This window comes from Kwoniella bestiolae, chromosome 1 (assembly GCF_000512585.2).
Source record: "Kwoniella bestiolae CBS 10118 chromosome 1, complete sequence".
Lineage (NCBI taxonomy): Eukaryota > Fungi > Basidiomycota > Tremellomycetes > Tremellales > Cryptococcaceae > Kwoniella > Kwoniella bestiolae.
Window position 1 is genome coordinate 5,074,109 of NC_089241.1, and position 27,803 is coordinate 5,101,911.

Consider the following 27,803-nt stretch of genomic DNA (forward strand, 5'->3'; position numbering starts at 1 on the left):
TACTTTTTCTTCGTTTACGAGGTAATTTGGTTCTAAGATCTGTTTGTTGGGTTGTTTGGTTGTTGAGACGTAGTGAGCGTAAGTTGAATGAACGTATCGAGTGAGTCGGGTTGGTGTGTTGGCCTGTTGAGTTGTCGAGGAGGAAGGAAAGGTCAGTCAATATAGGAGCTATAGTATGATCAAGTGAATAAAGTAAAAAGTAAAAGCGTAAATCAAAGATGAAAGATGATGTTGGTAGACAAGGTATGTAGGATGCAGGAGTGATGTTGTCAGGTCTGAGTATAGTGGGTGCTCCTATACAACAAAAATGAGCATATCCCATCCCATTCAAACACACGTCCCCCCCTTTGCACTGACCCTTAAAAATAAAAATCAAGCACGGTTCGCTTTTCGTTTCTACCCAATCGGGTAAAAAACGAGACAGTAAACAACGCGGTGCCTTTTTGTTGTGTTGTTTGGTTGATATTGCTTGTCGGTTGGGTTTCATATGTCCCATTTTGAAGGGATGTTTATGATGTGGCTTCTTGTTAGTTGTAATGTCCGGAGAGGAGTCATATGCCAAGCAAGTTGCAAAGAGAGAGAGCAGAGGAACACACCGTACACCAACGCACTAAGTCATGACGCACTGCTCCCTTGCGTAAGGAAGCTACCATACCGTACCAAGCTCTCGTGATTTTCTTGGCTACTGTATATTGACATACAACCCTTGTTTCATATTTGACTAATTTGATCTTTTGTATCTTGCTCTTTTGTATTGCGATGCAGTGTCTCGGGTGTCCGATCGGTCAGCTGAGCTTCTACCAGGTGTATGGAGGAATGCTTTCACAAGACTGTAAACACAATCGTACAATCATAATCATATAGGAAAGACCAAGCAATCAAGCACATGTATATATATATATATTCTCACAGCAAGATACGGCTTCTATAGGCATGTGTAGATATAGGAGTGCAAGAATCAAGAGTCAAGGGCCAAGAAAGAAAATGAGATACCACAAATACCACTACGCTCGAACAGATGAAGGCGGACTATAACTCGCCGAAGAGAACGTCATATCTCCCACAGCAGTGACCTGTACCCCAGGACTAAAATCAGCATGTCTCACAAACAGTTCCTTCTGTAAGACATAGCGTAGAGGTAAATGGCAAAAATCACTTACAATCTCCACATCATCCTCCTCCTCATCCTCATCATCCTCCCCCCTTCCCTGGGAGCTGGTCATCCTCATCTCCTGCAACGTCTTCTCCAAACTCTCCTCGGTCAGCCTATTACCCCCATCTCCTCCACCCACATTCCATTGAGGGACACCGTGGGAAGACCCAAATCCCGAATTGACCCAAGCGGGATCAAGGACATGTGCGAAATGACATGCGTCTCCAAGGGTACATCTGTTAAGTTGGAAATGCCTACATGGTTTTGTCCTCCACGGTCGGGGTCTCTCAACCATCATGACGCTCTCTGGGACTACACGGGTGTGTAGGAAATTACATCGATCGCCGTTATTGCATCCTAGAGATGAGTTGTAGAATTTACAGGGGAGGGTCTGATGTTTTGGATGAGGTTGTTGAGGAAGAGACACCGCATGTTGACCTGAGAGTGGGCCGTACAATTGGACTTGGCCTTGAGACAGGGTAGGCGAGAAGGTTTGACTGATACCGATCGATCCGCCTGACTCGCTGCCTGATGAGGATTGTTCGGGCGAGGAGGGCACGGTGATGTGCATACTGTGCAAACTTACGCATATCAGCTGATGTTCCTCACTAAGATGAAGGTCGACAGAAAGCTGACTTACTAAGTACATTCGTCGCCGTGTGGACAGAATCCCTCAGCAAAGAATCGACAAGGTTTGGCTATATCCCACAATCCATTAGCAAGTCCATCCTGTTTTACTGATCTCAACACGGAATATAGGTCAACGGTTCACTCACTCCTAAAGTAATTCTTCGCAGTTCTCCTTTTACTATCCTCCCCATACCTCGCCTTGACTTCCGCAGACCTAAGCGCATTCTTCATAGCTGCGTCCTGAACGGCCCATCCGGTAGGTGTCCAAATCACCCCCAGTCCCCCAGGAATCGACGGGATAGTCGGATCCCCATGTCCAGGTAATGGCGACATCGGCATACCCCATGGATAGGTCGTCGAATTTAGCACACTAGTCTTACGGTTCCCACCGATATTACTTTGAGTGTGGTTATAATACTCGTTCGGAGTAGGTGGTTGTTCATGGGGATAATCGGACCTCTCGCTCAAATTTGATCTAGGGAGACTTCTCAAACTATCTTCGAGCTCTTGTAATTTTCTTCTTTGGACGACAGGATCAAAGGGCGATGCAGGATCAGACTCGGTACCGAACATCGATATGGCCGAAACGGGGGGCATCAAGTGACTTGCCGAGGTCGGGGTAAGACCATTCCCATTTCCCTGGTCGCGAGGAGGTAAAGAGAGGGTCTTGATACTGGCTACCTTCCTCAGGTTGGGGGGAGGACCTTTAGCCCAGGCGGTAAGTTTGGGAGGAGCAGTGATAGTAGGCTCCATGGGTATGGCGATCGGTTCCTTTGCTCTTGCAGGTGGGGTAGTAGCTGTGGCTTTCACCGATTCGATAGCAGCAGGGATCAAGTCTCCAGTTTCATCGACCGCAACCGGTTCTCGGAGGAAGGGAGGAGCGAAGGCTGATAAGTGGCCTTCAGTCTTTGCCAGCACTTGTGGATCGACTTTGACCGAGGGGACAAGGATGGCTTTGGGGAGAGCTTTGGTCCAGGCTGTGAGACAACTGCTGAGGGAAGCTGATTTACGATGAGTCAATCGATGTTGAACGGGTTTGGCTTCGGTTTCGGGTCGTTCTTCTTCGCTTTTCTTCTCATCAGGTCTGGAAACTTCCTGTTCTTCGGTCTTTGACTCCTCGCTGAGGAGGCCGGCAGGGAGTTCCTCGTCACTGCATGAGGGGTATATGTGAGCTACTTGATCCGATAAACGACATATGATAGAGGAGATTCGACATACTGGATGAAAGAGCAATAATCTCCATAAGGACAATGACCTTCTGCGTAATCTTTGCACGGGACAGCTTGCAAAAAACCCAGATCAGCACAAAGTCTCGTCTCATGAACTTAAAGAGGTATCAAGTGTATAGGGTACAACTCACTCTTCCACTTCTCTCGACTCTTACCCATCGCCCCCTTCCCACCCCCACTCATAAAGAACACCTGCCCCACGACCTCCTCCCCATTCTCATCCTCGATCAAAACCTTCTCACCGGGCATGACATCTCCCAAATCCATCCCACCATCTTCGTTCACCTTCAAGGTCTTCTTCGGATAATCAGAAGCGGTCGAAAGGGTCATTTGTGCGTGGGCGAAAGTACCTGAAGTGGGATCAGGTTGATTGGGAGATAACATTCTGAATCCCGAAAGCGCTGCAGCAGCGGTGTTGGGATAGGCGGAGGCGGAACCAAGTTGACCCTGGATGGAGGAGAGGTTGTGGACGAATCGGCAAGGTCGGGAAGTACAGGTCAGACCGGGTGTGTGATAGAATTTACACAGGATGACTAGGGCATTCATGCGGTGTCAGCTATCCTCTTCATCACCGAGAAGTGACCATGCCGATCATCTACAATGAACGAGGTGACAAAAAAATCAGATCAACTCACTCTCTTTCTTTCCGATACTCCCAGCAGTATCAGGTATACCCGTACTTTTAGCAGAGTTCAATCCATTCTCTATATGTTGTAATATCTTGATTTCGGGGCTTTTCAAACCCGAAGCCAAGGTAGGTGATTTCAGTCCACCTCCAGGAGTAGTAGAGCTAGTCAACCCAGGAGTGATGGGTAATACCCCCTTGCCATTCTCTTTTATGATCGCTATACTCAGACCCCTCGCTTTGGCAATTTCACTTGCCGTTCCCTTCTTTTCTGTAGGACTTTTAAATGGCTCGCCAGCATACACGGCGATAGGTAAAGGGGATTTCAAAGTTGAGGAGATTGATTTGCTCGCAGCAGCAGCAGTGGACGAGCCGGAGATGGGGGATATCCAACCTGATTTGGCAGATGAGTACGAAGAGGAAGGTAAGATCCCAGCTGACCAGATGGACCTTGAAAACGCTCCCTTGGGGGAAGAGAGGGATTGGTCGATCGAAATACCCTTCAAAGCAGCCATGTTGGAGAACCTCGACGAGGCGGAAGGCGAAACACCCTGGAAAGAAATTGGTCTTCTCTTAGTAGTCGATGGTGGAGTCACAGGGAGATCAGGACGATTGAGGATTTCCTCTCTATCTTCTGATACTACTTGAGCTTGGCGTTGAGGAATCTTATAGATTGGTGATTTCAATTCTCCACCGGCCGAAGGAGAGGGTCTCGAGATGGGTTTATGAGTTTCGATGAAGAATGAGACTCGCCTGTCTTTCTTGTCTGTCTCGACGATGGGATCGTGGATGGAAGAGATACTCATCCGTTTGGAGTGTTTGGGATCATCTTGAGTGGTATTTGGGAGATCTGCGAGGTTGGTCGAAGAGGTGTTTCTCGAGTGGGAACTGGACCGATGAGCGGAGAATGACGGTGGGGTAGGTAAGGTGAGTTTGAAGTTTGGTGAAGATGGGGGAGGGGTATGAGGAGGAGAGGAGGGAGTGGAAGTGGTAGAATGGGATGACATGGTGAACTAGAGGTACGATTATGGTAGAGTTAGTATAAGATACTATATATGTTGGGGGTAAAAAGAGAGAAAGAGAGAGAGGAAAGAGGGGAATAGAGCTCACTTGATCTTCCTTATATCTTGTAGTCCCAGTCCAATCAACCTGAGTAATCTGCAGTATACTCGTACGGTGTGATAATGGTGAGAAGCTGAAAGCAGAATGATTCTCGTCGACTTGATGGAAAAACGACTAATCCACGAGGTTGAGGTTTACTTTGTGTATGTTTGATGGAGAAGCAATATCGTGGTAGAGTAGTAGTCAGTCGACACGAAGGGAGAAAGTCAGAGGATGAGAGGATGAATGAGATGTGTGTATTCGTGCGTGTGTGTGTGTGTGTGTATGTGGGTGGGTGGGTGATGTACACGAGGCGGAGGGTGGGTAGATTGATGGAGGAGTACAATGAGGTGGTGTTACTATTCACTAGATATACTCTCTCTGAGAGAGACTAGATATAAGTTACGAGTATATCGAGAATCTATATCATGAATGAGAGATGAGGCTGGGATAAGTAAGTCTGGCAAGAGAGATCAGTTCTTATATCAACTTATACACAACAATACTTTCACTCGAAGCGGAGCGATAAGTGAGTGAGTCTTTTCATTCCATACGTACTATCCGTATTGTGAATATCATATAATGAGGATAGGACCTCAGGAACAGCACGCAGACCTAACAAGAACAAGGACAAGACAAACCACCCATCATAACTCATAATCGTCCCTGTTCATCTCACACTTTGAGAATGGTGAAACTGAACCCATAAGCCAATGTCGATCTGTTCTTATTGTTCTTTCCATCTGTCCTATCCTGCCGACTAAAGAGAACAAGAGAATACCATATGTATCAAGGTATGACCGAAGTGAGAGTAAGGGTCAAAAGACAAGAACAAAAAGAAGGTGTCGAACAATGTTGATGATTATTTCTTATTGTTCTCTCAACTCGGTTATGCTTCGTACGGTGGGGTGTGTTCCTGAATTTCGCCTAGCATTACTTTTGTGGCTTTCCGTTTCTTCTTTTCAGCTCCATTCCAGACTTGCATCATGCTCTGCTCTGTAAATCCTTGAGATCAACGTGCATGGGAGAAAGCATGAGCACATCAACATGTGTTACAGCGCGCAGACGTATGTTACAGCACTTCCCGATCTTCGAGGCGCTTCATCTTCCCAGGTGATCAAAAGCAGTCCCGCAAAACTTGAGATTTGGATTGTGTGATACATCCATGCAATGATATTGTCTATATGTGAGGTGCATCTCATTATTATCTAGATGATGAGATAAAATGTCAGATGACCGCGTGAAAAATGCAAGTTTAATCAAGTCTTTGGATCGCCATAGCCTGATGCAGTATAGTACAAGGAACCCTTCGAGACGACTGATTGGATCTGCCAATGCAAATGCAAATGCAAATTACCCAAAAATGCAATTCTAGATGTAACTGACTTCTCAACAGATGACTAAGATCATATCTAATCCCTCATCGGACTAGCCATCCTACCACCCATGACTTCCTCGCCCCTCACCCAATCCTTGATTCCTGAAGCTGTACTGGTGTTCCCAACAACGTGTTGAGGCTGAGTTGCGGCTTGTGGCTGAGACTGAGGTTGAACATTCCCATCGACCTCTGTACTCGTAGCAGTATTTCCAAAGCTAACGTCTTTCTCCTTCCCTTTGTCCGTCTGATCCGAAGTAGGCCCATCAGCGATCTTAGAGGTATCCTGATCCTGATTCCGCTGTTGCTGTTGCTGTTCGCTCGTACCCGTACTCGTGCTCGTGCTCGGGGGTATGTTCTGCTGAACCCCATCGCCCAACCCACTCCTCTCCATCCTCCCTCGCTCTCTCTCAACCTCCAACCCTTCTTCCTGCTCCTCGGCATACGCCAATAATCTATCACCATACTTCTGCATCTCGTCCAACGAGATCCTCAATCTGAAATCGTTCAAAAGGAGGAACTGAAGTTCCAGGGAGTTCAGTTCCGTGGGTGGTAGACCGCCGACTTTGGCGTATCGCGAGTTTGTGTAGAAGACGTCTGGGGGGTCTGGTGTTAGTATGAGATGGACTTTCATTCTTGATTCTGGAGAAAGAAAATAAAGGGTAGGTAAGAGTGAACGGAAGAGACGGGATATACAACACAGCTGTATATCCCTGAGGAGGATGGACCACAAGAAGACGAGGATGATCTCATGAGATAACTCACCACTAAAGAATTTACTAGCCACCGTCACTCCCGCTATCACAAGTCTATGAACATTATAACTATCAATTGCGAAATTCTTCTTATTCGCATTCCCCTGTTTTCCATTGGTCCCACTCCCATGATTATACAGGACGTTCGGTCCCCCCACTCCAAGGGGTGTACCGAGTCTAGTCATCCTATCGAAATATACCAGTAACCCCAGGAACACTTCATTGGTGGTAGGGCAGTATTTCAGTATACGCAGGAGGTACGCTTCGATCGATATGGAGGGTATGTGCCTGGCGTGGAATGCGAGTAGTGAGGATGGGTGAGAGAGAGATGATTTGGAGGCTGTGAATAGGGGGTAGTCATCTCCGCTTGTAGCTTGCTGGGAAATATCAGGTGTTGAGGGAGGGTCGGTGGGATGGGAAGAGTCGAATAATGCTGTTGTGGGTGATGAAGAGTGTTGCTGGCTGAATGAAGCTTGTGAGGATGTTCGGGAATGTGATCTAGATCTAGGCGTAGGTTGTATTCCATTATTCTGTTCCGTGTCCTGTTTCAACGTTTCTGTTCCACCTTCCTCTCCATCTTCATCTTGGTCGGGGTGATCCGGATCCGTCCTCAGCGCGTCATTTGAGGTGGCTATATGCTGCAGTAGACCAGCTAATAGGCGCAGTAGTTGTTGGGTAGGGTAATTGGCTATATCCAGATGATATGATTTGGAATTCTGCGGTGAAGAATTGCTATGCGGCTGGTTATTCGCTGTAGAGGACGAATTGGACGGAGGATGAGAAGTGGAAGTTGAGGTAGTTTCATGCGGTGCAGCTGAAGAGGGTCTACGATTTGATGAGCTTCTAGATTGGGGCTGAGTTTGCGTTGAATTGCTGAGCCGTCGAGTTGGAGGTATAGAGATATGATTATGTGTCCTACTGGGTCCAGCTTCGACTTGAGTTGAGGTATTCATCTTGTACCATTTACAATCTGAGGTTCATGCGTTGTACGGCCGTTGAGGGAGCCTTGTCCATATTCCGAACTAGTTTGGACGAGCGTTTGAATGGGATCGTCTTTGTCTTGACAGGTGATTCGGAATCGCAGTATGCAATGATCCTTTGTCTTTGAGCTTCTGTAGATGGGTTACAATGTCTTCTGCAGTGTTCGACGATGATGATGATGACGCAAATCCAGTGCGCAGTGTCCGTTTGTTGTTTATTGTTCTCTAATCAGAAGGTCACACGTTCGAAGTGGACGTCAAGGTCACTTGTAATGTCGATAAAGGAATGGAAGTGAGGGGAAGGAAGGTTGATTCGGGAGTGGTGGGTGGTGTTCCGAAATAACGTGTGGGGACGTTGATGTACTTTTATAGGTGACCGTGAGATGGAATGAGTGAAGCAGTGTAACACCTGTCACTGTATGCTGTATGCTGTACGCCGTATGATATGTTGACTATGCGAGGTAAGTGGGATGGGATGGATGGATGTGAACATGAATATGAGGAAGTGGTATTGTATAAACGTGCATTGGATAGTAGATGTATCAGTGGTTGATCAGACATGTTGTTTACCCTGAATTCATTACTCATTTACAATCAAATCAGGGTTAGATCACATAGCATGTGGCACAGACTTAGACAGGCCAATCGTCCATATATTTTTACGACTGTATCAATTTGACCTGTAGAGATTGTAACAATGCAATGCATGATTTCATGATCTCGTCAGAGCAGAAAACTCCACCTGTCTGTCTTTTATTGCTGAGTATGATGGACACATCCCAAGTCATCTCACTGACCCCCCTTGACCCGCCAAACCACAAACACATTACCCTTGGGTAATTCCTTTCTGCTCTCCTCCACAAAACCCCATTTCAAAGCTATCTCAGAGATGGACTTGATGGTTCGTAAGCCTAGTAAAGGCGATTTCGACTTTATGTATTCTTTGTCAAACTATCATGGCAAGCGAAACAATCAGCTGAAAATCACTTCACTTGCCTCATGACGATTGCGAGGAATTGGAAGAGGGGAGATGAAAACGTACCTTCTCATCAGCCTCGGACTTATAACTCCCATTATCGTTCAGCCAAGGCCCGTACGCTGCCACCCATCCATTATTCACATCAATGGTTCTAGGAGTGATCGATGGATTTATCGGCGAGATATGCTTGAATATGTTCTCGGGTGCATCTACAGGACAACAATGTATGAGGTTGACTGGGTGGACCAGTGGATATATCAACATCAATCATTATCCGTAGACTACTGTATATGTCGCCATGAAGAGAGAGGAAGAAATGACCCACTCATTATGAACCCAGTGAATGGCCCGGCGGTACCGAATTTGACAGCTGTGCAAAATGGAATCCAATCATCCTGAATCTCAATGTCCAATACCCTCGGTCCGTTGAGGTTGGGCAGCAGGACATGATGGTCGAGTAATCTGGATGATGCTGATCTATCTTGATTGGACGAAAAGAGTTCAGCAATAGAATATGGATGCGATCCCAAAATTGACCTAATTACATTTGACCAAAGAGATCTGTTACATAGTTCAAGGATTACTCACTCACCCCTGCTCAGCTTCGTCCCTCACCGTACCCCACCATTGCACCTTCTCCCACCTCCTTGCAAAAGCTTGCAGATGGGTGTAATCGCCCGAGCCGAACTCTAGTATCTGGCTTTTGGTATTTGGTTCGATAAGTTTGGATAGCTCGTCAATTATAGGCTGGACATTACGTTGAGCTGCGCCTGGATATGAGTGACGCACATGAGTCAAACGATATTGCTACGATTGATAAAAGGAGAGATGAGATCTACCTGGTTGAGTTATGATCGAGGGGTATGACATGATTCGCTCTACGCTGGGGGGTCGTGATGCAGTCTATCCATGTGAATTTATGATTCTTTCCCCTACTATTCTCGACTTGACATTCCAGAGTGCAGAGCAGTGATCTCTGTTTATCCGTTTAACCGGTGTCACCGTAGAACCCAGGTAGAACCCAAAGTGGAGGGTGGCTGGATTTACCATTTGAACAAAGACACATGTTATACCTCTTATCCCATCCCATGGTACATGACAGTACAATACTACACCTCAGCTGGAATGTAAAACCATCACCCTATCGCCGTGCATTCCTCATACGTACCAATGGGCAGCTAGTCTCATTCCCATACCACTTCCTGGGTATCGATCATGATCTATAACTCGACATTTCCATCTTTCACTGCACCTTCGCACCTTCGCACCTTCGCACCTTCGCACCTTCGCACCTTCGCACCTTCGCACCTTCTCAACACCAAGCAATTCAGCCTGCACTTTAAAACATTACTCCATTGTATTTTATCCTATCATCGTCAATCACTACCAACTTGTATAGTACCTATATCTCTCCCCTCTAGAATCAGCCAAAGCCAAAATGTCATCCCTCAACTCCCCCACATCGGACTATTCCATCCTTTCTTCGCTCGAAGTCCTCTCCCTCTCTTCAGGCCAACCTTCCAGAAGAGCTTCCTCGGCATCTCAGCTCCTCTACCCAGCAACATCAGACGACGGGTCCTACGAAGACGTCTTCATATCTTGTCAGGATTCCCCCATGGAGGCTTCCTCGTCTTCATCCGTGGTAGAAGTAGAAGGTAGAAAGTCGGCCTCAGCAAAGAGAAGGGAGAGAAAGAAGAAGTTAATTGCTGGAGAGAAAGAGCGAGCTGCATTGGGTATACCTTCCACCAGGGTATTTGGACAATCAACAAAGGAGAATCAGATACAGATACATCCCCAGTCGATAATGGAGACACCGAAAGGCAAGACACCATTAAAGGATATATCCGATCAGACGCCTGTAGCATTGATGCTGGGTGGACCATCCACACCTCGACCATCATCTTCGACATCCTCCTCTTCATCCTTCGTACTGCCCGACGAGCAGTCCGAAACAGACTCGTCGAGTAATGCTGAAATCACTCGTAAGAAGACCAGACGAGGGGGTAGAAAGGCCCGACGTAGACTTGAGAATAAAGGTTTGGCGAAAGAAGCTTCAGAGGTGGACGAAGAGTTACTGGATCTCGCAGATGGCGATACCACCTCCCCCACCTCGTCAGCTAGGTCAAGTGTGTCCAGCACACCTGTCAAGGTGGTCGTCAATCGATACACAGAGGGCGGGCCGGAGGAAGAAGATGAGGTGGATCAGTTATCAGCGTTGGAAAGTGAGATAGGTACGCCGCCTGGTCATAAGTATATTGGAGGGAGTGTTATGAGTGCGGAAGATGCTGCTTCGTCTATTGATAGGTGAGTGGTTCTGTTCTCGTCAAAAGATGTTTGGTCAGCTTGCTATGTCAGAACGTCCACTAATCATCCTTTGTTTGTTTGACACGTTAGCTTCCTTTCCGATCCAAGGAATTTCATGACTATCAAAGCGAACAAACTGAGATTATGGCAATCACTATGTATCGAGGTGCGTCCATACGATTCTCTACTTCACTGTCTGCTCAAGTCCATCCAATCTTGATCCAAGACAAGACAAATAAAAGATACTGATCATCTGCACTTGCACCACACAGTTGGGCCTAGTAACTCTCAGAGGCGACGAGCTCCCCGACCTCCCCACCACAATCTGTGTCCCCTCACCCCCCAGACCGAGAGAAACCACCCCCGAACCCGCACTCCCATTCGTACCCAAGAAACATCCCCTTCCAGAAACATTGACGCAAGCTCGTAAATTACTAAAAGACCATGCGCACGTCAATCTGGTAGATTACCTGGAAGCTAGGAAGTACTGTCCCCCGGCTTACGTGGGCGCGTATCAGGGTTTACTGTATCCTTCGACGAGCGCTATGAAGAGGTATACGAGGGGGTTGGGGAAGTTCGCGGAGAAGAACGTGGTTAGGGGGGAGTGGTTGGAGCCTTTGATGAAGGATTTCGGAGTTAGGAAGGGCAAGGGGATGTAGGAGGTGGGGCAATGAGAGATGAGAGATGGCAGCAGGAGTAGGAGTGTGGAGTTCCCTACTTGAGGGAAGGTATAGTGTTTGTGTGATTTTAATTGTATTTGCGATTTGGACATTCTTGGGATCAGTTCTTGTTCTTGGGTATACATACTTTGTCAATCTATATCTTCATCTATCATCCGTCAGGCTGTCAATGCGCTTGTAGTGTATTAAATATCTCATCCCATCATACTTTACCAAATGGACTCACTGTCATTGTTATATAATCTATTATAATTGTCGCATAATGCATCATCTCTGTATACATCCGATTATCAATCAGATCTGTACACTCCTCCATTCAGGAGATGCGATGCATTCAGATATGTGACGTATCCAATGCTTAGATATGGAGAAGTTCCAAGATTCTACGTTCTCCATGACTACTCCATAACGTTCGACTTCCCTTCACAATTACAGCTCCCTGGCCACCTCAACTTTGACAAACCCCACAATCTCATCCCCCTCCCTAACATCATCGAACCCCTCAAACTGAATCCCACATTCCATCCCCTTTCTCACGTCCCCCACCTCCTTCTTAAGATGTTTGAGCATCTCAATCTTCCCCTCATAGACCACCTCCCTATCTTTTCCTCTCAACACTCTCACCCCCTCCAATTTGTTTATGATACCATTATTAACCCTACATCCAGCAATTTTCACCACGGTCTTACGTTTCAGGTTAATCTCAAATATCTGCTGGACCGTCGCCTCCCCTTTCACGGAATATTCAATTTTGGGTGGTAACAGTCCCGCTACTTTTGATCGGACTGTATCGATCAGACGGTATATGACTGATTCGAGGTGTAGAGGGACGTTGGAGGATTTGGCGGTAGTTTGGATGGAACGGGATGCGGGGACGTTGAATCCTATGATCGTGGCTGCGAATCAAGTCCAGCATATGGAATTAGCATCTGCCTGAGTTTTGAAAACAGAATCTAGTTGAATGATCGATTGGACCCACCATCAGAGGCCTCCGCCAAGGAAACATCAGATTCCACCACCTCCCCCACACCCGTATGCACAACCTTGACCCCTGCCTCCTTATTACCGATATGTTCCAAAGATCCCACAACAGCCTCGACAGTTCCACTAACATCCGCCTTAATCACCAACCTCAAAAACTTTTTCTCCTCCTCTCGCTTCATCTCCATTTGTTCAGTGGGTGATTCACCCAATTCCAAAGCCTCTAACGCGGCAGCCTCAGCTTCCAATCTCATCCTCTCTTCTTTTCGTTTGATATTGATCTGTTCCACATCAGCCATCAACCTCTTACGTTCCTCGTCCCTTTTCCTATTATTGATGGCTTTCTTAGCTTCGTCTTCGCCTTTTAAGGCTTCTAGCAATTCGTCTCCTGCTGAAGGTAATTCTTTCCATCCCGTGATGGAAACTGGTGTACCTGGTAGGGCCTCCTTGAGGGGTTTACCTTTATCGTCTTGCATTTGTCGGACTCTGCACCATGTCTGACCAGCTACGATCGACGAGCCTGTTCGTAGGATCCCACGAGTGACCAGAACAGTAGCGACGTTACTACATCCCCTCAAGTCAGCTTCCTTGCTCCCTCTCTTTGCGACCCAAGAAAGCTGAAACAAGGAAGAAAACGCAACTCACCCTCGCCCCCTATCAACTCTAGATTCCAATACATATCCCTCAGCTTTACCCTCCCTCCTAGCCCTGAGATCTCTAATCTCCGCCAACGTCGAAAGAGTCTCCACCAAATCGTCCAACCCAATCTTCGCCAGACCTGAAACTTTGACAGAGGGGGTATCGCCCCCATCCTCCTCCAGATGGATCCCTTCAGCACCCAAAGCAGACTTCACTTTCTCGAAATCCACACCTGGCTTATCGCACTTGTTGATCGCCACGACCAATCCGACTTTATCGCCTTCACTCTTGACTAGTTCCAGTACCTCTCTGGTCTGGGGCATCACACCGTCGTCGGCAGCTACTACCAGCACTACTATATCAGTCACGGATGCTCCTCTGGCTCGCATAGCTGTGAATGCTGCGTGCCCTGGTGTATCGAGGAACGTAATTGTAGTAGGGGATGAGGAGTTTGCGACGCTGCCAGAGGGGAGTAGGGATGATAGTGGGACTGAGAAGGCACCGATATGCTGGGTTATACCTCCCGCTTCGCCTGCCGCTACGGATGTGTGTCTGAGAGAGTCGAGCAGGGTGGTCTTGCCGTGATCTACGTGACCCATGATTGTTACGCTGCGAAGCTGTTAGTAGGAGACACGACATTCAAAAAAGCTGAGAAAGACTCACACTGGCGGTCGGAGAGGGTGGACTTTCCCATCTGCAGTATCGGGACTATGCCATGATGGATTTAGTCAGATTCATACAATGTCATCGTAGCGGAGCAATGAGGCAGGAGATGACAACAACTCACTCCGGGTAGATATCGAAACTAGCTTCATCATCCACAACAGGATCGAACCCATATTCAATCGCAATATCACAGGCCTGTTCAGCATTCAGCAGATAATCCGATCTCCGCTGATCCTCAGTCATGTCCAACCGCGACATCCTAGTTTGTAGATTGAACAACTTCACGCCGAATATCTTGGCCAGGTTGGCCGTACTGATGGTACGCGGTATATACACTTGTTTCTCCTCTTCTATCACCTTGGCTTTGATAGGTTTGGGTTTTCGAATGGTCTGTGATGGTGTTTGAGCAGTGTTAGCCATGGAAAGTGAATGAGATCGTTTGGGATTATGGTGTGGCCTCGAAGACAGAGAGGCTTCTTCCTCTTCGCTCAATCTGGATAACAAAGATCCTCCTGAATCTCTTCTTCTCCTATGATTCGTATGACGCCTTTGCGCATATTCCTCTGAGTCGCCCTCTTCTCCTAATACGACTTCTTCGATAGGTGAGGCTGCGGGTCGATCTTCATTACTCTGCTGTTGATTTTTGCCGGGCATCTGCTTCCTATCCTTCCCACCTTCCCTCTCCTGGGCTCCGCCCAGTAAATCACCAAAAGCAGACGGAGCTTTGCTCCTGGGGTTGAAGCCCGTCATACGCTGGGTACGATCTGATTTCCTCGTCTTGTCAATTATATCCCCAATCCCACCTCCTCGTTGATCCTTTGGTTTTGCAGATTTCAGGCCAAACCCAGAAGCTAGTGATATGTCCGGTCCATTTCCATTGCTACGGGGTCCATCTCTTGATACTCCCCATTTTGAGAATCCGTCTCTCTCGCCTCTTCCAGAAGGGGACCGACGATTACTTGGTCCACCATTCGAATCTGTCATTCATCGCTCAGCTCTAACTACCACGCGAGCCCCTGAGCTATGGGTTATGAGCCGACTTACCTCCTTTACCGTCAGATCCTCTACCTTTCGGATTCCTCCTCTGACCTTGAGCATTGTTTTTCTTCGATGCTCCTCCACTTGGCTGAGGAGGTCGTACAGACCAATCTCTATTGGGGAGCTTGAATCCACCTTCGGACTGGGGTTGTTCAGCTGATACCCACGCTGTGGATGTGAGGGTCCTTTTGCCGGATAGACGGTGGAGTAAGCCTCGACAGCACCTACACGGTGCAGACGACAGTGACATGATTTATGGTACAAGGGTAATCGAATTACAGATGGAAAGAAGAGTTTTAAACACACAAGAAATCAACCGAGAATCAAGAAAAAGTCGGAATTCAATGGATGTCGCCTCCACTTTCATTCCTCGAATTCACGTCCGGAGCAGAAAAGCCGCACCAAAAACATGCAAAAATGTTAACGGGTCTCGTCCCGGGATTGAACCGAGGACCACCCCCAAAGCTTTCAATTGAAAACCCTAAGAGGGCATGCTACCACTGCACCAACGAAACAGGCAACTGCCTTACGAGCCGTCATCCGTTGGAAACAGAATTTTATAAACAATATATACTTTTGATGTTGACGACCTAGTTGGAATCAGGATGTTCTGCACGCTTCTGCTTCGGTTCATGCTGGAGGGAGTAGTAGGATGTTCACGCTGTGTATGGCAGATGTACTGGCACCGCTGATTGAAGCAGGTTGAGGTCGTTTGAGCATGCATCGGCGACTACAGTACCGCATTTCGGACATATGAGACAGTTACGAGACATCCGGGAACTCTACTTTGATCGAAAACGTCATTCTCGGGTTGACCCTCCACTTTTAATGTTCTTTTCATTTCGAAGGACAAGGCAGGTGATGGATGGGAAGCACAGCTTTTTTTTCATCTATATCCATACCCCTACGGTAGTCATCTGTTCAAACTTTCAAACACACTCTGAAGCAACAGCTCGAGCTCACAACGCTCTTTTGATCCTCAATATAAACACCGCCTCGACGTATACATCCTATCGATTGATCCGCAAACTTCTTGCTTGCTCTACCGCACATTTTGTGTTACTGTATGCCTGGACTACCTCATCCCGATCAGGGACAGGAACAATATATCATAGATTAGATTGGTCATGTTCTGCATCGTTTTATTTGTGAAGGGATTCCAGCGGGTTGATGCGATCACTACTACACTCCATCACGAGGTACTTACTGCATTCGTCGTCAAAATCAGTCGACATGTCTTCCCTCACCACCCTCTTTTTCTAAACATAACCGGTCTCTCGGCCTACGCTATGACATAGTTTCAGTTGGATCAAAGGACGTTTCAAAGGATGTACACAGCGGCGAGCTAACAGCAGGTCACGATCATCAAGCTTTTTTACTTTGTTACTCTTGGCTAGTACTATATATAGTCACCCATCAAACTCACTTCTTCCTTCTTCTTGTTCTTTATCATCCACCATCTCGAGTAGTGTTACATCACATCTTCACTCTTTACTTGCTTCCCTATCACTTACTATAATACTACCTTAGACCCCGCCTTCCCCCTTTGTCCTGCCTTGATCACCTCACCATGATTCGCTCTACAGCTCTACTTTTGAGCTTGGGAGTCTCCCTCATACCCTCCACTTCGGCTCTTTCCGGATTAGTCACTGATCCTACTCAAGTATCCGACCAATCGTTCGACTACGTTATTGTAGGAGGTGGACTGGGTGGATTGGTAGTCGCCAATAGATTATCTGAGAATCCAGATATCAGCGTACTGTGAGTAAAGCCCAACTCGCACCGTCCTCTCAGCCATGGACTATTCTGATGATCTACTCGTACATGCACGACATAGAGTTATTGAAGCTGGATCAGATAACCGAGATGATCCAAGAGTATACGACCCCTACCAATACTCCGTAGCATTCAACACTGAATTAGACTGGAACTGGCCATCAAGTCAAGGAAGATACATAAAGGGGTGAGTCTCCGTGCATCCACCTCTATCACAGTACAGAGCACGATGGCTAAACACCTGAATATAGTGGTAAAACCCTCGGAGGATCAACCTCAATCAATGGTCTAGCTCAAACCCGAGGTCAGAAGGCGCAATACGACTCGCTATCAACCTTCTTGGGAATTAACGGTACGGAAGGCCCATGGAATTGGGATGGAATGTACTTTGGGATGCTTAAAAGTGAAGGGTTCTCTGCGCCAAACGATCAACAAAAGGAGGCCGGAGCAAGCTCGAACCCTGCGCTGCATAATACTTCTGGTCCTCTTCAGGTTACTTACCCGTGAGTCAGCGTCGACCTGTCACATCGCAAAATCATAGAGTAAGATGACTGATCATCTGCAAATAGAGATGAAATCTTCCATGGTCCCCAGCAAAAATACTTCCAAACTGTCATCTCCACCAACTTCTCCGTTGCCTCTAGTCCAGATGCAGATGATGGAAATGCGAATGTCGTGGCCTTCCACCCTAACGTGCGTTGGTCATTTCATCAATATTCTGAGATTCGATCTGGGAGCTAATTCTGCGCCGACAGACTATGAGCTGGCAGGACTCCGATCACCGATCTTCTTCAGCTACCGCTTATTATTCTCCCGTCGCCGAACGATCAAACCTTGCTATCCTCCTTCAACACCTTGCTACCAAGATTCGATTTGATGGTAACAAAGCTACCGGTGTCGAGTTCGGTACTTCCAATGGTGATCGATATACCGTCAACGCCAATAGAGAAGTGATCATCTCTGCCGGTGCAATCCAGACCCCCGCTTTGCTTCAATTATCGGGTGTCGGTGATCCTGCGCTGTTAAATGGATTGGGTATCAATGTTGTAGCCAATGTTAGTGGCGTGGGAAAGAATTTACAGGAGCAGGTGAGTGATATCCCAAATCCCACAGATACTGCTCAAATTAGCAGTCGACTTGGGCATGGCTAATCCATGTACATATGTGATAGACCATGAATTCTGTCGGATGGACACCCATTGAAGGATTCGATTTCCAAGGCCGAGGACCAAGTGATTGCATTGCCTACCCCGATCTTTTAGGTCTAACCTCTTCAAGCAACAATGATATTGCATCTACCATCTCGACCAACATCGGTAAATATGCTCAAGACGCTTATGATGCTGGAGCGGTTGTGTCCGTCGAAGCTGCCAGTGCTATCTTTGCTATTCAACAGGGTTTGATGATTGACGATCATTCTGGTCTGGTCGAAGTAAGTCAAGCTGCACAGTACATCAATCGCTGAGGACCTGATCGCTGATTGAGAGAACGATAACGTGTTTAGGCCTTCTTTGACAGTGGTTTCCCCAACGGAGGACTGGGTATCGACCTCTGGCAATTATTACCTTTCTCCCGAGGAACCGTCCAAATCACCTCCACGGATCCATTCACATACCCAAATATCGACCCACGATACTTCTCCGCCGACGTAGATTTGAAAATCCAAATCGCCGGATTGAGAATGGCAAGAAAGATCTTCCAGACCGCCCCTCTCAGATCTATCGTCACTGAGGAGAATGCTCCGGGGTATGATAGTGTTCCTGAAGATGGGAATGGTGGGTCCGATGAGGATTGGTCGAGATGGATTGTCGATGGATGTGAGTGATGCGTTCGCTTCTTACCTTTTTCATTCCATCGTTCCGTATACTATGATATAAGTGTCTGTGTACCGAGGTCATGAGGCTGATCCAACGACCGATCTCATCACAGTCTCCTCCGTCCATCACCCTATTGCAACATGTTCGATGATGTCTGAAGAGCTCGGAGGAGTAGTAGGAGCCGATCTGAAAGTATACAACACCGAGAACCTTAGAATTGTAGATGCTTCGGTACTGCCCATTCAATTCTCCGCCCATCTCAGTGCGACACTATACGGTATCGCTGAGAACGCTGCTGATATGTGAGTTGTTGTCCATACCGAGCCAAGATAGAATGATAGTTGCTGACCACATTGGATTATTCGAAATAGTATCAAAGCGGCTCAATGAAGCACTTTCTGATACGTCTCGATATATCAAAAGATGCGAAAACGACAGATATCCATAACGGACGATGAAAATCCTTGATAGCAATTCCTTCTTGGTCATTTGCGAATAACTGTGTATCTATATTATACCCCTTTCACGAGATCAAAGGACATTTTGAAATAACCCCTATTCCTCCCTTCACTGTGTATATATATGAATCTCAAGCATCATATACAATGATGTCTTTCTATAATGTCGGTACATGACGAATCGAATGGACAATGCAACTCGGTTCGTATCTGAAAACAAGGTACTCGGCTCCATCCACTTTAGATAGCATCTCCGTAAATCGTTAATATTCATCGTGCGTTCATTATATACAAAATTGTTTATTCGTTTCAATGCGCGTGTGCAGGGTATATCCGCTGAACCAATCCTATCCTACCCAGTTTGTATCCTTATTGGAATTGACAGAGGTCCAGCCTCATACAAGCAAGTAAGTCCTATCAAACCCGCTCCAAAAACCCAACGTCAAACGCTCCCATCGATCTCCTTCCTATCGGATAGACCGTCGAGCTCTCCCTCAGCGTGGCGATCAGTCTCTCACACACTATTGACGGGTACGTGAGCGACTCGACTTGTCCACCTGGACCGAATCCTGGTAAAGATTCCAACCTAAATACCAAACCAAACCAAACCAAATCAGTTTTCTGTCCTGGAGACCAAGATCAAGAAGTAGAGTAGAAATGACATACTCATTCTCAGTGTGCGTGAATGGTTCGACCACCTTGTACATTATCTTTGATGCTCTCAGGATCTTCGAATCCACCATGGACGGACGAGCAGGCTGTCTACCCCCTCCGCCTCCGATAGAGGAGGCAACGGAAGATCTCCTGGATACTTTCTGGTCGATGGTCATGGATTTTCGAAGAGGCGAGGGAAGTGGGGATGATTCGTTTGGTCGAGCATAGGACATCTTCACGGATGGGTTGAATAGCCATATCTGCGCGTGTGATATCAGATTAGAGATAGTCGTAGAAGGTTCAAGAGATTGAAGAACTCACGTATACCCTTCTTTCACCTGTTTCTTCGTCGGATACGATGAATCGATGAGATGCGTGAGCTTGGGATAGTTCAAGCATGTCTGAAACGATGAACAGGGATAAAGGGAATCTCATGTATCTATCGAATCAATCTTGTCAATGGATCTTGCCATGTGTACTGAGAAAAGATACAAGTAAATACTCACTCGACCTTCTCGTCCTCTTCATTCTCCACCAACAGAGACACAGCCCATTTCGAGAATCTCACGGTGCCAGATCCCGGATTATTATCACTGGCTCTCTGTTTGCCTAAAACCTCTCCACAATGACAGGAAACAATGTGCCAAGGTTCGTTCTGTATCGATGTCAAGATCAGCATGATTCCTCTTCAACCCGAGAGATTCAAGTGACGAGAACAAGCGATCGGAAGGATGTAGTCTCGGGAGTAGCTTCCATCCAATAAATCACAATGAATCAAAGTTTGATCATCCCTAGACTTTTTTAGTTGTTGATATAGGACCTTTGTATCAGTCTAAAGAGATATAAGATACCTCCTATCCCAAATATCTGCGGCCCTCCTTCTCTCCAAGGCGTGGAAAAGCAAAACTGACATAGAGCTTCATTTTCCCACGACTCGAAGAGAGGTTGGAGAGGAGAACAATCGGGATCACCCACTGAGAGGGGGATGAAGACCTTCTTATAGCCCATGGGAAAGGAGCGATGTGATCACGAAAGCTGTTGACAAGTGACGCTAGCAAACTCACGTTGTTTCCTTTCTCGACTTGGATATTCCTCACTTTCACCCTTTCCTGGCCTACCAGAAGATAACTCCCGCCGACCAGTACACCACCATTCTGAGGCCAGAATCCCTCTTTTGTGCGTTCAGCTAAACGAGCAGTGAAGGAAGGGTCATTATGACACATCCAAACTTCCATCATCTCAGCCCAGTGTTCACTTGGTAGATCCTTATAAGCCGCATCCCTGTTCCCAAAGGGTAGAGTGGATAACTCCCGGTCGCAAGACGTACAGCAAAGAGCCTTTGCTTGGATATTACGAAGATCAGGTGCAGAGAGTGGGTAGGTCGGGAGGAGGGAGATCGTGGATGTCGGAATGGACTGAGCGATGAGCTTTGCTTCTAGGTGTAGCGATTGAGCGACGAAGATGATTGATTGTCCGGGTTCGACCGGCGCAGGTAAGGATATCCGAATTGATACGGAAGGGTCCTTTCTCGATGTGATTATAGCTCCTTCGTCATATGAAGAGGTGCTTTCAACTTGTAGTTCCAGATTTGACGAGACGCCCACACCATGTAAAGTGATCTGGACGGAACGGAGGTTCTCCTGATGTTCGGCGACGTACGCGATATTGTTCATATCTGTAAATCGAATTGCGGTCAGCTTCAATGTGGTCAAAATGTAGGCTCAGAAAGCTCACCAAATCCGTTACTCGCTTTCAATCCCAGCTGGACACTGCCTCTCCTCACCAGCCCTGCAAACTTCTTGAAAGCAGTAGGGGTATTCCTCCCCGAAGTCGAAGCGCTCTTCTTGCCCAGCCCATCTTCGAGAGGTACCGAGTTGCTCCGAGATCTACCCATCTCGACACTTCCATCTCCACTTGAGGATCTGAGTAAGGCATCGCCACCCAACGAACGTCTTCGATCGGGACCACCACTCATTAGGAAGTCCTGGACGGTCACTAGCTCAAATGGGTTCTCCACTCTTTCGCCATTGATACCGTGTCGAGGAGTGGGTGGTAGAGAATCTTGATCATGGAGTCTTCCAGACGTGGAGTAGTCCGTCAAAGTTTCGATTAATGATGCCCTCCGATCCGAAGTTCTGGGAATGGTCGCATCCTGATCATCCAATCTTCGTTCGCCCGACTGATCAATCAGATCGCGAAGAAAGTGATCTCTATCTCTTAGATCTCTTGCTCTAGCCAATTCAGCATCGACACTGCCCATCACAGAATCTTGATCCTCCAATCTCCTAGCCTCCGCTTGATCCACAATACGATTGATAAATCGCTCCCTCGTCCTCTTCTCCCAGCCCTCTCCATCAGCTCTCTGACCTTCTTCAACCCTTATCCTCCTCTTCCCATGAGCTCTCTCAATCTTGTCCCAGATCTCCTCTAGTTCCTTCATCTTCTGCCTCTCCAACTTGATCTTTTCTTCCTTACTCATACTGCGTTGATCCGTCCCATCCCTATTACCCAGAACTTTCGCAGATCTAGAAGTGGGTTTCAATTCGACCCGCTGGTCATGTAATCTCGGCGCGACAGATGATAATCTCTCAATGGCCGATGTGAGCGAGTCCAGCTCCTGTAGCATCTTTTCTCTCGTCGCTGTAGGCCCATTAGACATGGACGTGGGAGATTCTGGATGAGGTTGTTGCGATTTGACAGGAGATGAGGGTCCAGCTTCAACTTCTTCGGAATGTATATCATGGTAGGAGGGGAGTAACGAAGTGTTGTCGGAATCTTTCTGTGTCGGGGTATGATGATGATCTAAGAATTGTTCATAAGAGGGTGGTAATCCACTGTCCGTTCCCAGTGAGTTCCTCTGACCTTGCTTTCCATCTTGGGAAGCGGGAGCGGAGGGTGCAAAGTTACCTTGAGATAGACTGATGATGGCAAAACTAAGACTCTCCAACCTCTGCCAAGCCAATTCCTCCCTCACTACCTTAATAGCAGGATGCAACTCGCCTTCTTTCCTTTCCGTCCCCTGATGTTCCCCGCTGACTTCATTAAGTCTAGCATCCTGTAAGCCCTCTAATAAGTTGGTCAGAGCGTTGAATGAAGTTTTCATCTTGTTTTCCTGCGATCCATCTTCGACATTGGAATCGGGGAAGGATTCGACATGTATAGTCGAGGGAGTAGGATTAGTGGAAGGGGGTAGAAGATCGTCCAGTTCGTATGTGACTTCCAGTAGATCTGTTAAGGCTGAAGCTAGCTGGGAATGCGATTCTGATAGACTAGTAGAAGGGGATGATGAGTCAGGGAGGAAGGAGGAGAGGGCATTGATACATGATTGTTGGACTGATGAGAGGTAGTTTCGTACGTTTTGCTGCGTTGCCAAGAGGAATATCAGTATCAAGACGTTCTAAGGTCCAAATGAAGAGAGACAGACAGACCTTGCTACCTTCACTTCTGACCAATCCGTTGCCATTCACACCATGTGAAGAAGACGTCCCGACAAACTGATCTAGAGGGAATGGTTCAGGCGGAGGAGGTAATTGATCTATATCATCCTGCCGCTGTTGATGCTGCTGTTGCTGCGGTTCTTGAGCAGGTCGTACAGCTTCCATCGCGATTTATCTGATCATAGGTTCCAACCGTCTTGATTGGGAGTTGAGTTGATTTGAGTGATTTCAAGAGTTGGTGAGATGAACTGAGTGCAGATATAGTAGATGTGAGCTGATTCCTTTGGTTTGGGGGTGATCAAAGGGCTTGCGTCGACCGAACTGGACCTGGTGTTTTTATGCTATGATCGAAATTTATATATGACATCGACTACATATGTGAGAGTGCTTGATGAAGGTGAGATCGCGGTGTCGTCAAGGATAGAATGCTATGCTATGCATTGATTGCTGGTGATTGATGATTGATTGGTGAATTTATAAAATCAGCACCAACTGACTAAACAGGGGTCATAGCGCGCTTATTTTGGTTCATCTCACACATTCCATCTCCATCTCCCCAGTCAGGTACAGTACACACCGTTTCATGTAGACACCATACATAATGGGGCAAATATGAAACCACTCCATCTGGACTTCCTTCATGTCATGTTATGAACCATACACAAACACAGTCACAATCATAGCTATCAATCCAAAGCGTCCCTTACAATCTCCTCCACTTCCTTTTTGTGCCACTCCCCAACCGCAACAGCCGTCGTAGCTCCACCAGCTCTACCTGCATACCTAATTTTCCCCTCGTGTCCAACACTTTCCATCACACTCTCCAGCCGAGGTTTCACATAAGACCAAGCACCTTGGTTCGAAGGTTCCTCTTGCGCCCATACCACCTCCTTCCCTTTATATTTTTTGAGAACCTTTTCCAACTCGGAGTAAGGGAAAGGCGATAATTCTTCTATTCGGACTAGATCCACGGAAGATGATTTATCTGATTTGCCGAGTGCTTCCAGTAAGGTGTAATAATGTTTACCGGAGCAGAGTATCACTCTCTGAGCGGATGGGTTGGTGGGACCCTCAAGAAGTGGCTGGAAGGTCGTTCCGGGCGTCATATCCTCGAGAGACGACGCGGCGAGCTGCTCATTATCGACATAATCAGTGCCATGATTGTACGATCAGAAGTGGTCATACTCACCGGAGACCGCAACAAACCCTTGGGAGAAGCAATGACCAAAGGTCTTCTGTAGTTCCTCTTCATCTGTCTTCGAAGTAGGTGGAACAGTTGCGCGGGAGTAGAAGGATTGACAAAAGTCAGATTGATATCGCCATGTGTATTGGACGTTCTTGAATCGTTCGAAAGCTAAAGTCACAACCGAATCCACCGCTCAGCTATCGCCTTGCCACCGTTTAAGAGGTTTATTCGATATACCTGTAAAAATCTCTCGATCTTGCAAGAAGAATGTTCAGGTCCTGCACCGTCATATCCATGTGGTAACATCATGACGATCCCGCTTTGTTTCAGCCATTTAGCTATACCCATGTATTATCAGTTCAAGCCTGACTACCAAATGTCAAAAGGGATGACTCACCTTGTGCACCCACGATGAACGTATCGATCATACTCTGAGCGCCATTCATGAAATCACCAAATTGAGCTTCCCACATGGGCAACAGTTTGGGATTCGACCATGACAACCCAACTTCGAACCCAAGGACGGCCATCTCACTTAGAGAGCCTTCATTACACAGGTCGGCCGTCAGCTAGATCTATATACTCACAATGACCTGGACCCGCAAAACTTACTATTTGCAAGCTCGAGCTTTCCTGCATCTTCACCCAGCTGTTCGTTCAAGGGGATAAGACAAGATTCCGTCTTCTGATCGACAAACATCGCATGTCTACGAATGACTCACATCAGCGACGCGTGGGTATGGAGTGAAATGAAGAATAGGTGACACACCTCTGCGAGAAAGTACCTCTTCCTACATCCTGTCCTGATATTCTAACGTCATAACCCTCTTTCATGAGAGACCCAAAGGCCATAGCTTCGGCTGTGGCGAAATCCACTTTCGCCTCCAAGGATTTCAGTCGAGAGGAGATATGCCTTTTCAATCTCGAGTGAATGTTCTATAGGCAGATAGGTAGCCCACACTCAGCTTATTCCTTCGTTCGGAAGCTTGGCTACCAAATCAGTAGCTGAACCTACAAAGTCTTCAGGCAAGGTCACACTCGCTTTAGCGATCTCCTTCAACTCAGCGTTATTCACTCCCGTATCAGGATGATGCTGAGCCTCCGATCCGGCAGGCCAAACGTAGTCCTTCCATTTACCTTCCAGCATATCTGACTTTGCCTTGTAGCTTTCGATCTGACTGAAGTGGTCTTCTAGTCGAGCGTTATATGCTTTTCGAGCTTGAGAAGCAGTTTCTTCGGTCAAAATGCCTTGTTCCTATTAACGGCCGTCAGCTATTCAACCTGGTTTGTATGTCAACTACTGGTCGGACTCACTTTCAAGCGTGCCTCGTACAGCTCCGGAACACTCTTTCGTCCCCTGATCTTCTCATACATCTTAGCTGTGACATGTATGATTAGCTATGTAAGCCCCAGGATTTGTGAGACCGATAGCTGACTCTCAACTCACGCTGCGTATATCCAGGTTCGTCCAATTCGTTGTGTCCCCATCTTCTATAACAGATCAGGTCTATCACGACGTCCTTCCTGAACATCTGTCGGTACCTGAATGCAATGTCGACTGCTCTTGCAACAGCCTCTGGATAATCACCGTTCACATGAAGAATAGGACATCCGATCATCTTGGCTACGTCTGAAGAATAGACCGATGATCTGGCCAGGGAGGCTGGAGTGGTGTATCCGATACTACGAATGTTCCACATCAGTGTCGCATCTTCTTGGAAGGGAAACTAGAGATGACATACTTGTTACTAAATAGAAGATCCTTATCAGCCGTGTATCTGCTGCAGAAGAAGGTAATTCACCACTCACTTGACGATGATATGTACAGTCCCCCCACTTCCAAAATGCGGTAACCCGCTCAACCCAAGACTCTCACTTACCACCCCCTGCCCAGCAAACGCAGCATCACCATGCAACTGTACACACATGGCTTTATCGCCCAGCTGACATTCCTTCGGCGAGCTCTTGAGCAATTCCATCTGTTTTGATCGGGTCACACCTAACGCGACGGGATTAACAGCTTCGAGATGACTAGGGTTTTGTAACATCTTTACTTGGACTGATTTGTCGTTTCCGAAAGGTATCTCGCGAGTTGCCGATAAGTGACTGATCACGTCGCCTGTGGCACCAGGTGCCGAAGATGGGTCAAATTCGGGTTTACCTTTGATTTTGGAAAACAGAGCGGTAGGATTGAAATCCAGGAGATCGGGATCGCATAATAGTGATAATCTGCCTCTGTGGGGGAGGGATAAGACGATAGAGGAGATACCGGATTGAGCGGATATTTCGAAGAGGGTCGAAAGGGCTGGAAGCATGCTTTCTGCGCCCTCGCAGCCTTTCTCAACAATGTTAGAATTAGCATCGACTAGGCAGGGCGTATCACACGATGAGGAAGACTTACCGTATCGCTTCAAATTAGGGAACTTCTTACCCAAGAACCTATCCAGCTCTTCGCTCCTCATTAGAAGTTCCCATATATGCTCTTTCCTCTGGTTCTCGAAGGGTTCAGGGAAGGATGACGCCTCTGTTTCTACATGGTGCGAGAACCAGCTGTAACATCGAGACTAAGGTTAGTAAAAACATCAGGTATGTGAGTCAGAAAACCAAGAACGAGAACACTCACAGTCGTTCGTTCTTCTCTGGACAATGCATATACTCGAACCCAATCTTATCCACATAAACCTCCATCAAGTGTTTCTCAATCTCTTCAAGCGACTTGGAAACGTTTGATCCTTCTCCCGTCTCGGTCCTCTCTGGAGCAGCGGTCGTGGGCGGAGTTGTAGGTTTGAGGGAAGGAGGGAGGTGTAATATACCTTGTAGAGGGTACGACTGGGAAGTTTGGAGATCGTATCGTGATGGGTTAAGTGCTCCGACAGGACTATAAGCTCTGTATGAGCCGACGATCAAAGCTACGCGAAAGAGTTTCACTCACTCTCTGTCCATCAGATCCAGCGGGTCAATTTGAGCCGCACGGTGTCCATGTCGTCGAACAGACTCGACGTATCGCAACAACGGCGCGTTCTCATTTCTGGGTAAGGCGTCAACAGTCAGCTGAGGGAGCTATCTCACGGCATTCAATAGGTAGCTCACCTATTGTCCAGCTCTTCCTGTGTATCTACTCAATCCCATCAGCAACCTATGCGCGTATATGCCATACACTCACAGTCTGGTAGCTCATACTTTGATGGTACCCTATACCCAAAGGTCGCATCGTCATGATACAGCTTCACTCTTCTCTGACCAACTCTAAAGAGCAAGAAACGTTTATCCAGGCGTTTGAACCACATGTCTACTGAGTGAAGTTACCTCAATATTGACAGAGGGGCAAGTTGAGCTGTAA

The 27,803-nt window shown here is 47.2% G+C and overlaps 8 protein-coding genes across 8 annotated transcripts; 2 read left to right on the forward strand and 6 right to left on the reverse strand.

Moving 5' to 3' along the window:
- Positions 1-1,004: 1,004 nt before the first annotated feature.
- On the reverse strand, positions 1,005-4,644 carry I302_101921 (uncharacterized protein; the record flags this gene model as incomplete). Its single annotated transcript, XM_065869385.1, has 7 exons — positions 1,005-1,073; positions 1,161-1,725; positions 1,794-1,851; positions 1,930-2,933; positions 3,002-3,065; positions 3,144-3,545; positions 3,648-4,644. The coding sequence occupies 7 exons, from the start codon at positions 4,642-4,644 to the stop codon at positions 1,005-1,007; spliced, it is 3,159 nt and encodes a 1,052-aa protein (XP_065725457.1).
- Positions 4,645-6,150: 1,506 nt separating this feature from the next.
- I302_101922 (uncharacterized protein) lies at positions 6,151-7,821 on the reverse strand (the record flags this gene model as incomplete). The annotated part of the gene is made up of 2 exons (XM_019187302.1): positions 6,151-6,710; positions 6,879-7,821. The coding sequence occupies 2 exons, from the start codon at positions 7,819-7,821 to the stop codon at positions 6,151-6,153; spliced, it is 1,503 nt and encodes a 500-aa protein (XP_019050180.1).
- Positions 7,822-8,637: 816 nt separating this feature from the next.
- Positions 8,638-9,697, reverse strand: I302_101923 (uncharacterized protein; the record flags this gene model as incomplete). Its single annotated transcript, XM_065869386.1, has 5 exons — positions 8,638-8,799; positions 8,891-9,063; positions 9,153-9,304; positions 9,420-9,597; positions 9,667-9,697. 5 exons carry the CDS (start codon positions 9,695-9,697, stop codon positions 8,638-8,640), a joined length of 696 nt encoding a protein of 231 aa, XP_065725458.1.
- Positions 9,698-10,265: 568 nt separating this feature from the next.
- Positions 10,266-11,790, forward strand: I302_101924 (uncharacterized protein; the record flags this gene model as incomplete). Its single annotated transcript, XM_019187304.1, has 3 exons — positions 10,266-11,131; positions 11,222-11,297; positions 11,404-11,790. 3 exons carry the CDS (start codon positions 10,266-10,268, stop codon positions 11,788-11,790), a joined length of 1,329 nt encoding a protein of 442 aa, XP_019050182.1.
- Positions 11,791-12,240: 450 nt separating this feature from the next.
- On the reverse strand, positions 12,241-15,385 carry I302_101925 (translation initiation factor IF-2; the record flags this gene model as incomplete). The annotated part of the gene is made up of 6 exons (XM_019187305.1): positions 12,241-12,707; positions 12,791-13,356; positions 13,438-14,040; positions 14,095-14,139; positions 14,219-15,074; positions 15,142-15,385. 6 exons carry the CDS (start codon positions 15,383-15,385, stop codon positions 12,241-12,243), a joined length of 2,781 nt encoding a protein of 926 aa, XP_019050183.1.
- Positions 15,386-16,705: 1,320 nt separating this feature from the next.
- On the forward strand, positions 16,706-19,034 carry I302_101926 (uncharacterized protein; the record flags this gene model as incomplete). The annotated part of the gene is made up of 8 exons (XM_019187306.1): positions 16,706-16,896; positions 16,973-17,098; positions 17,163-17,414; positions 17,481-17,604; positions 17,667-17,999; positions 18,083-18,343; positions 18,416-18,728; positions 18,841-19,034. 8 exons carry the CDS (start codon positions 16,706-16,708, stop codon positions 19,032-19,034), a joined length of 1,794 nt encoding a protein of 597 aa, XP_019050184.1.
- Positions 19,035-19,603: 569 nt separating this feature from the next.
- Positions 19,604-23,442, reverse strand: I302_101927 (uncharacterized protein; the record flags this gene model as incomplete). The annotated part of the gene is made up of 7 exons (XM_019187307.1): positions 19,604-19,772; positions 19,853-20,100; positions 20,162-20,279; positions 20,347-20,495; positions 20,905-21,515; positions 21,575-23,201; positions 23,269-23,442. The coding sequence occupies 7 exons, from the start codon at positions 23,440-23,442 to the stop codon at positions 19,604-19,606; spliced, it is 3,096 nt and encodes a 1,031-aa protein (XP_019050185.1).
- A 521-nt stretch (positions 23,443-23,963) lies between these two features.
- Positions 23,964-27,750, reverse strand: I302_101928 (oxoglutarate dehydrogenase (succinyl-transferring), E1 component; the record flags this gene model as incomplete). The annotated part of the gene is made up of 15 exons (XM_065869387.1): positions 23,964-24,407; positions 24,467-24,631; positions 24,701-24,801; positions 24,861-25,007; positions 25,076-25,170; positions 25,233-25,399; positions 25,479-25,718; positions 25,778-25,842; positions 25,911-26,146; positions 26,273-26,798; positions 26,865-27,013; positions 27,087-27,341; positions 27,396-27,491; positions 27,554-27,578; positions 27,627-27,750. The coding sequence occupies 15 exons, from the start codon at positions 27,748-27,750 to the stop codon at positions 23,964-23,966; spliced, it is 2,835 nt and encodes a 944-aa protein (XP_065725459.1).
- Between the last annotated feature and the right edge of the window lie 53 nt (positions 27,751-27,803).